Source organism: Lissotriton helveticus, chromosome 2_1, assembly GCF_964261635.1.
Source record: "Lissotriton helveticus chromosome 2_1, aLisHel1.1, whole genome shotgun sequence".
Classification (NCBI taxonomy): Eukaryota; Metazoa; Chordata; class Amphibia; order Caudata; family Salamandridae; genus Lissotriton; species Lissotriton helveticus.
In genome coordinates, this window is record NC_136059.1 from 1,511,577,020 (window position 1) to 1,511,586,842 (window position 9,823).

At 49.4% G+C, this 9,823-nt stretch overlaps 1 protein-coding gene across 1 annotated transcript in view; it reads right to left on the minus strand.

The window, feature by feature from the left end:
• MFHAS1 (multifunctional ROCO family signaling regulator 1) overlaps positions 1-8,108 on the minus strand; it is a 220,065-nt gene extending 211,957 nt beyond the window's left edge. The window contains exon 1 of the mRNA XM_078676422.1: positions 4,653-8,108. Coding sequence (XP_078532548.1) covers positions 4,653-7,506 — 2,854 coding nt within the window. The 5' untranslated portion in view covers positions 7,507-8,108. The remainder of the gene's footprint in view (positions 1-4,652) is intronic.
• Between the last annotated feature and the right edge of the window lie 1,715 nt (positions 8,109-9,823).

The window sequence follows — 9,823 nt, forward strand, 5'->3', positions numbered from 1 at the left end:
TGCTGTCGAAATCTAGGACCCCCTCCCCAACCATCGGCATTGGTAGATCTTTTATAGGTAGGAAGTTTAGGTAAGGTAGTAAACCTACTTTTGTCAAAGAAGAACTTGAGGGTGAGGGGAATTATGGAGCCACTACGTTTTTGGGGCGGGAAGATGTTATTTAAAATGTCTGGAAGGACCTCGGCATTGGCAAAATTTAAGATCACGCAATCCCCTTGAAACTTTTTGGCCTTATTACCGATCCATGGGACCCTCCTTGACATAACAATGTCCCCTGCCAACTTATCGAAACCCTGTTCTGTCATAAACATATTGTTGGTTAGCCAATGTAGCGCTTTGTCTTTTAAGTCCTGATTGGACTCTACTTTGCCTTGAGTTAAGACTGGGACATTGGCCAACACCAAGACAACCGGCGAGGCTTCCAAGATAAATTGGGCAGAAATATCCACTTGGTGTGCATCCACTATAGCATCAGATGTACTAATACTAGGGACTGCGGTATCTACAACCTGACCCACTGCAGGTAATGGTGGTAGTGAGGGTAATGGTGGTAGTGAGGGTAAGGGTGATGAAGGCAGGAGTGACAGCCCTTGCTGAATGGGTTGCGAGCTACTCTCAATGGGGATGACTTCTGCATTTGTGGGTACTAAGTTTGTGACGAGGGAAGATAAATTTTCAACCTCGTCTACCAACTTACTATGTACCACACCTAACTTTTTTACCTCAGATGTTAACTTATCCAATTTCCCTATCATGGGTTTGATTATTGTCCTGATTTTAATGTCAATCATATCTTGGATTCTATTAAAGAGGTCCTCGTCGATAGTATTTCTTGGCTCAGTATCAATGACAGGATCGAGCTGTTTTCTTGCTCGGGTCGGTGGTGGTGTGGCGGTCTTCTTCCTGCTAAGATGTTTGCCCCCCCGTTTCACTGTAGGTTTCCGACAAGCTCTGACAGCCCTTGTGGGAATTTGCGGAGAGTGAAGGACTACTACCGTGGCGTCTATCTGTTGATTTGGATCATTGATGGTATTATCTGATAAGTCAATCAGATCCTGTCTGTCTGATTGGAGGTCAGATTCAGCTTTATCCTCGGGATCCGGATCTTGGGACATCAGAGTTACCGGGGTCCCTGGGAGATTATCTGGCAATGGTTCAAATGTCTCAAAACTAAGGGCACTTGTCGATGGACTTGCTGACGGAAGAATAGGTGATTGACTCAGCCCCAAAGATTGCCTGCGCTTGTTGTTGATGTCGTTAACTACTTGCACAAGGTATGAATCTATAGTGTTCACAGACTCCGCTGGGACGGGGGCCAATTTTTTCCCCATGCTTGGGATAATAGCCGAGTGTAAAACGGAAACCCTGTCGTCAGAACAAGCCAAATAGATGATAGAATAGATGTACTGCGGAAAATGATGGTATGATTACAATACACGTAGCAGTTGTGCGTACAAAACGAAACAACCCAGAAAGTCACAGAGAAAACAGTACCTTACTTTGCGGTGAAGATATCGAGGGAATGGCCTAGCCTGGCCTTTTCGTGCCTCTGAGGGCCACAGAGGGCCCGCCCTTTGCCCGGGCTTAGCCCCGGGCGTCCCGCTCGCGTCCCGCGACGCTGGGGGCTTCCAACTAAGTAGCGCCCCTCCCGTCGCTTTTGCAGCGTCGGGGAACGCGCCGCCGCTATGCCCAATGGGAAGTGTAGTCCCTAGGCGGCGGCGCGACTGGTGGCAGGATTCCGGTGACGCTGGCTGGCTGGCTGGACCGCTGCTCCGCTGCTCCGCTTCCTTAGAGCTCCCCAAGCGCTATCCTCACACTGCGCTACAAGGTAGGGCTCTGCTCGTCGTTCCCAGGCTTGCTTGCGCCTCCTCTAACGTAAAAGCTCGGTTACGCTACATTTATCATTAACACTCGGATTCTGGGAGGACAGCTGTGTGCCGCTGCATGGCTAATTTGCATATGTGTGCGCTGCAGCAGGGACCCTCAATGCTGATGGTGAGCATGACTCGGCAAAATGTGGGCGGTGGCGAGCTTGCCCGCTGGCAAAGACAAAACACGCCTCTGTCTGGCAAACATGCACACGATCAAACATTCTGGAGAACACCGCCCTAAGTTATCTCTACGTGCTGGGGCGACTCTTCCTTTAACTGCCAATTGGCACGTTACACTACTATGGATAAGTAATGAGTTTTTAAATGATTATTTTATTTGTACAACTAGCAGAGTTTACAAACCGAAGAAAAACGGAGGTGCAAGCTGGACTTCCTTAACCCATTGTAACAAGTCAAAACGTGAAATATACATAGAAATATGCACTTTATTCAAGATGGTCAAGGGTCAACATGCCTTTTTTGAACACAGTACATATTAATGTGCAAAACGAATGTGAGAACACGTACAGCCAGGGGGGCTATGACACCTTGAAGACTCCGACATTTTTTGTGGAGTTGGTGTGTTGTAATCTCCAACTAAAAGGGAGGGAAGCCTGGGTTCACCTGGCTCAGTCTTTGTCTATTTTGTATTTTTAAGGCGAGGGAACCTGCCAAGGTCCACTAGACGCATACTTACAACTGCAGGGCTCCCGCTTAGACAGGGAACCGAATGACAAGCTTAGGGAACGTGATTCCGTACGTGTGGCTCTCAGCGAGCAGGAATGGCCCGACACATTAGAAGCCCCAAAGGTCACATCATACATGATTCTTGGAAAATTGGACGCGGGTTCCAGTATTCAAGGGCTCATGAGATCGCCTCGAACCCCGCTCACAGCTTCTGTTATACAGTGCACTTTCTGTCTGATGCATCTGTCTGCATTTGACGCACTACAGCTTATTCTGTGCTTCTATTTTATTAAATATCCGTGATGTGCTTTGACGCACAAAAGGTACTACCTAAAAAATGATGATAACCACCACATTAAAATTGCCAGAATTATCAACAATATTGCTCATTCAGTGGAGCTTCAAGTGGTGGGGTCCGGGCCTATTAAAAAGATCCTCACCTGTTCTGGTACAATTTGTTTAGGTATAACCTGCTTTCAAATAAATCTGAACCATATCGTGCCCTTTCGTAGATAATTCACAGTACACTGATTTATTGCTGAAACACGGAAAGCAGCAGGACTGTGGAGGCGGGTGAACCCGGCTCCTGGAGCATTGTGGTGGGTGTGGTCACTCCTTGGAGAAGGAGAGGAGAGTGGATTGGGAGGGCACTCAATGATGTCATTTAGGCTTTTCTTAACAATGTCGTTAGAATGGTGTTTTCACCGTTGCAGGTTGTAGTACATAAAACAAAGTTAAGAGAAAATATAGCTCGCTTTTATCTTGCATGAGTCAAATGTGCCAGCAGAAATGACGAACAGGACATTGCTCTCAGCCACGGGGAGGAGAAAACCTTACTGGTACATCGAATCGAAAGGGATGAGCTAATCCAAGGGAGACTCCCTTCCCACACAAACACGGTTTCCTCGCCTGGTGAACAGAAACACGCGGGTCACGTGGCTTCGAAGGAGGGCAGGCGTGGAGGCCAGCTGACCCGCCGGCACCCTCGCCGGGCTCCATTGTTCGCAGTGTAGACTCCCTAGTGACGTCAGAGCTTCTCAGCTTGCAGCCGGAGGGAGGGATCAGGTGCACCAAAAACCATTCATTCACGTCGGTCACAGCGCCTGACAATCAGAGCCAGAGCAGCCCCGGAAGCACTGGGTTGCCCTGGCTGGGCCCTTCGACAAAGGGTCACTAAAATTACATATCAGGACATATAGACATTAAAACGTTTCATTACACCGTGAGAGGTCAAGCACACAAAAAGGTCTTCATTTTGGGCCAATGCAAATGACCACAATCTAACAAAAGTCTGGGCCGCTTATACTACAAGAACCAATTGGAGTTAGGTGTTCCTGGTAAAAGCCCTATGTCACCGAGGGTCACCTTCAGCCAGGCATGGGCTGTCGGCCACCACACTTTGAACTGTGACTTATAATTTCCCGGTTACTATAAAAGAGCGGGGTTACACATTTCAGGATGAAGAGAGATCCTGGCTACACGACCTAGGGCTGGCAAAAGCACGCTAGGATGTGGGGCCAGATGGTAGCTGTGACTCAATCACTGCCCTCGCTCACACATACACTGGAAGTTTCTAAAGGATAAGTGTGGAAAAGATGGGGGGGGGGGAGAGAAAGCGTAACAACTAAAATGTACATCTCTATGTTGTTAGAAGGTGGAAGTGTTCCAGGATTTCTGCTGCACCTTGAGTAAACTTTAACAATAATATGAGGCTTCCCTTTTGCCAAACCCATCAACGCAGCGCTCAGTTGTTTCCCAGCTGGGCTGTACTCCACATACATGTAAACAACGAGTGCATAAATGAATACCTGAATCAACAAGCCATTTTTATCGAAGCCCAAATAATTGTCTACAGTTTAGTAAAATCCATACCCGAGTTTGTAAAACGTACTTATCTGATTGTAACTGCTAATCAGACCTTTCTCAAGGAAAAAACAAAATACCTACCAGGTAATAGAGCCTGCCTCCTACTACCCAACCACCACTTTTGGATCTGCCTCTTCCTAAGACTACATAGGTTTACATACATCAAATTCTGCAACACACATCAACATGTTGTATTAACTGTGAAGCTCAGTAGGAAATGTGACATACCTGGAAAAGCGTGGGGGTTTGGTGATCCTCGTTTAAGGCACTTGGAACACAGGACATGCACCGTGTAGTACAGACCAGGCCACTCCTGAAGCAGTACATTCAGTTCTTCCAGCAGGGGGGTTATGGCCTGCCAAGCAGTCCACATATTTGGTAACGAAGCGTGGCTGGAGATGGACAGTGTATCCGTGTGCAGTGCGCTCCTGGCAGGCTTGTAGCTCACCACGACTGGGACCTTCCCCCTGTAGGCAAAGATTTGGAAGCGACCATCCGAGCGCTGGACCACATGTCGGTTGATCTGGACACTAAAGCGAGCAAAGAGCCCTGGCGGGAAAAAAAATGGAAATCCGTAGTCTATCTGAAGCTGTTCGACCACAAAGGACTGCCCTGCTAGGTTGGTGCCATTGACCCATGCCTCGGCATGGGGCATATCGTTCTTCACGTAGCATGGGAACTTGTACCAGGCTGCGGCACCATTCAGTGGTTTGCACTTTGCTTTGTTGATGCAATAACACAGGCCCATTTTTTCCAGAAGTTCGAGGATGAGCTGCAGATCCTGATGGGTTTGGATATGTGGCTTCAGAAGTAGCCGGATAATATGAGCTGGAAGGAGCCCGTGGAGAAGGAAGCCCTCCACGTAGTGGTGGAGCTGGGTGGCCCGCAGGTCATCCATGTTTGTATCGCTTAGAAGTTTCTGGAGGAGAACTGTAGCATCCCTCTGGAAAAAGACATTCAAGATGTCGATCAGTTTCGTAAGATTGTGAAAGACGTACTCTTTAAGAGTCAGATTATCTTCGAAGTAAAGCAACTTGCCACTTTCATGTAAATAGGAGAGCGCGCTCTGCAACCGGTCCTCGGTGAGTCCAGCTTGCAGCCCCAGCCTGGCAGAGTCCCACCACGTGAGCCACAGCTCCTGGGGCTTAAAATGAAGCTCTTCCAGCATCTGCCAGGACTTGGGAAGAACTCGGTGCAAATTAGGGAATATTTCCCTGTGCTCTGCCACTGACATCAGCTTCTCCTTTAACCTCCTGATATTGGAGAAGTCGTAGCAACTCACGCACAAGACGGGGGAGAGGATCTGGAGGCGGCTGTTGAGCAAATATTGCAAGTGGGCCTTTTTACGCCTGAGGTTTTTGTCACTCACGCCACAAAAGGGTGCGTGTGGGCTGGACGTGCGGATATCATAGTCCTGGCTAAGGGCCTCGTCCACTGTCTGTGCAAGCCGATGCAGGAACTCTGAGCTCTTCTTCTCCTGCAAGGCTATCTGGTGGTGGATGTCCAGGCATTTCTCTTCTAGGTCCCGCTCCTCACACAGGTCAGCATGTGTCCCTACAATGCACACAACTGCGTGTGGCACCTTGGCACTCATGAAATGTAAAAAATAACCCACATACGTATAAAAGTGCTGAGAAACATAGGCTTTCAAATTGACAACTAAGACATAAAGAGCACCAGGTGAAAGGAAAAAGGGCTTGATCAGGTCATAACTTTGTTCCCCTGCCAAATCATAAACAATAAAAGTAAGACCCCGTTGAGCGTCAGCTGTCCAGTTTGTGACCTCTATTCCTTTGTGCCCATGCACTAACAGAGGGTCCTGATGACCATCAATCAAGCACTGCCTTAAAACAGTTTTCCCTGCATCCTTCAAGCCCATGAGCACCAGTTTTAACCGCGGCTTTACCGCAGGCTGGGAATGAGCAAGTTCTTTCTGATATGCTGCGATATAAGGGATGCCTTTCATACAAACCTCGTAGGGAGGTTGTATCAATGGGTTGTCTTTGATTTTCCATATGTTGATCTTTGAAAGCCTCCCAAAGTCGTCAGGAAGAATTGCAATTTGGTTACCCTGCAACACCAGTTCCTCCAGGTGGTTAAGGTTCACAACAGAGTCCGGTAAATACCTTATCCGGTTATTATCAAGCCAAAGAGTCAAGAGTTTGGTCAGGTCAGAGATCGCTTCAGGAACAACAGTCAATTTGTTGCGACTTAAGTAAAGTTCTTCCAGATCCTTGAGTTGCAAAATAACAGTAGGAAACTCCTCAAAGATGTTGGAGGAAATGTTAATCATTTTCAGTTTTTGCAATGCACCAAACGGTAAGGGCAGCGAGTTCAAGTTGTTGTTATCCAACATCAGGCTCTCGAGGTTCTTCAGTTCACAAAATGTCTCAGGCAAAGTTGTGATTTTGGTGCTGCTCAACCAGAAGATTTTAATGGACTCCAAACCCTTGATTTCCTCTGGGAGGCCACTAATTCTGTTCCCAGAAAAATCTAGCTCCTCCAGGTTAACCAGCTTTAAAATCTGCGGTGGGAAGGTGGTCAACTTGTTGTGGTCCACGTCAAGGGTCCGGAGCTTGGCCAGGTCTGGAAGGGAGTCAGGCAGGTGCGTGATGTGGTTGAAGCTGATGTCCAACTCTTCCAGGTGGTGGAGCGCGCCCACCTGAGCAGGTAAGGTCTTCAGCTGGTTGTGACTGAGGCAGAGCTTCTTGAGCTGCCCCAGCAGGCCCACAGCTTCCGTCAGGCTGCTCAGCCGGTTGTGGCTCATGTCCAGCTCAGTCAGGCAGCCCAGCTCAAAGATCGCAGATGGTACACGGTCAAACTTGTTCCTGCGGAGGATGAGGACGTGAAGGTTGGCCAGGGCTTGGCCTTCGAGGCCTTCGGGTGCCTCCTCAAGGGCATTGTTGCCCAGGTTGAGCACCTCGATGTCGCCGAGGTCGGGGGGCAGGGTGAGCTTCTGGTTGTTGGAGGTGGTGAGGGTCAGCTGGCGCAGGTTGCTCCTCAGCTTCCTGGACCTCAGGGCAGCATCCCTCCAGAGCCTGGCCGTCTGCAGGTTGCTGTCAGTGTCAGACATCATCAGCATAGTGATGAAGAGGGAGACGGGTTGGGTCCACCAGGGACGGGCAGCATCGAGCCCCTCCGAGGTGCGCTGGAGGGGCGGCGGGGCGAGGGCAGGTGCCTCCTACATAGTGAGCGCTGCGGGGGGCAGGGGGTGCCCAGCGGCCTGCGGCAGGACCCACCCCGAGGAGCTCCTAGAGGTGCTGCGGCAGCAGCAGAGGGCGAGAGGTGGGGACGCTCACCGCTGGAGCCCGGGCAGCCCCTGCCCCTCTCCTCGTCCCGGCACTCAGCGGCGGCAGCGGCCATCCAGCCCGGGGAGCAGGGGCGGCCGCCGAGCATCCTTCCCCGCGGCGTGCCATGGACCCGGGGCCAAGCAAGAACAACACAGATGCAAAAGCCCCCTCACCGCGGGAAGGGAAGCAGGGCAGCGCCCCCCTGTCCGCTCTCGGCAGCCATGCCCAAGGAGAAACCCCCGGGGGCCCTCAAGGGCCCGGGTCTGCAGTCAGGGGCCCCTCCCGGCGTCGGACCCTCTCTGGGGGTGGCAGGCTGGAAGCAGTGATTGCAGCTCGGCTGCTCCGGCAGCTGCGACTCGCTGCCTCCTGCTCCGGCTCCAGACGCTGAGGCGAGGAGGGCGGGGCCGTGAGCTCATGGGGCGGGCCCACGGCGCGGCTTTTTTCTTCAGGGAAAAAACTTTATTGAGAGCGCTACATTCGGCGACAGCGCGTGCGTCTGGCCAGCCAGGCAGTTGAAAGGGATTGGAGCTTCACTGTCAGGGTAAAACCACGAGAGAGGGTTGAGTTGTGTGGTGGTGGAGTGTGTCTGGCTAGAAACATCAAGTCACGCGTCAAAAGGACGGTATATTATTGCCAGCGCGACCTTTTATATTAAAAAAAACAACACAACGGCTCTGCATTACCAATTCAACATATTCAGTGCTTTGGGCAGGTACTCACAGCGACGCAGGACATGCTCTTTTTTAATGTAAAGGGGGGTGTGCGCTCTTCTCTGCTGTGGTGCAGTATTTTTAATTGGGTATTAAGGGCATTTCTCAGTAGCAAACACGTCTTCGGGATATTGAATACCGACACCTTTAAAAAAAAAAATATATATATATATATACATATATATATATATATATATATATATATATATATACATTTAAAATAAAATTGCAATTGTGTAGCATGCTGCTGCTGGTCAGTAACTTTTTAAAATGTATGGTTCTGTAGTTGCCTACCTATTCAGCCTTTGGTGGGGCTTCTACCATGACACCCTAGAATGTTTACAGTACCAATGTCGGACAAAAAAGTGGCTAACATTCTAAAATCGTAATTTTTTTGTAATTTAATATAGTGTGAACTCGGCCTCTGACAGGAAAAGGAGAACAGAGAATAATTTATGCACCCCCCCTTTCCATTATGGGAGAGGGACACAAAAAAAAGGACGAGCTCCCTCGCTGGCCCTAACCAGTCCTCCTCCCTACCCCAATCCTCTGCCCAAGCAAGTGCTAATTGCTTCCCATCAGCCACTCTATGCAGCCTCTGTCATACCTGAAGGGAGCCAGAGGCAGGGACATGTCATACCGTGACAGAAGGAGCAGCCCATTGTGGTTCTGCCTCTGATAATTAGCCAGCCTGAAGTGGGTCAGGGTCAGTACATGTATGTAAAGGCTGTAGTAACAGCCTTTTTTTGCGCTGTGCACTTGCTGATTGGACTGCTTAGTCCACCAAAACATCCCACCAACTGGCTTCCGCATAAGCCCTTCCCCTGTGTTCGATTACCCGCCTTGCCAATCTGATCCGTATAGTCCAGTATAAGATATATTTAATTTCATTAATTGTGTTTGATACGTATACAGTGCGAATCAAGCCACTGAGCAACAGACTAATACAACAACTAAAGCACCATTTATGAAAAACATCCAAACATTGTGCTTCCTGAAAACAGCTCCCTTTCATTTCAATATCGCACTAAAGAAAGTAGTGTATCCAGAATGTCATGGGCCCTAGCGTAAGGAAACAAATATACTAAGGCCAGTGCTTTAAATGGGCTGCACTCACATGTACTGAGTACCAGCACTTCTTATTTTTTATCAGTCTCAGTACTGGCACTTCTCTACTGCCAAGGAGAGTACCGTTACCCAAGAAAGGTAGGCTCATTGGGTGCTAGTGGGGGTGAGCACGAGGGTGTCAGAGTAGAACCTGTTTGTAGGACACTCTGACTGCCAAAGTGCCCCGTAGCCCTGAGCTGTGCCACTGCTAAACTATTCAGTAGAGGTTCATTTGCATAATGTCTGGGTGTTCACCATCAGGCTGTGTTTGGCAGAGCATGGTTCATTCAGC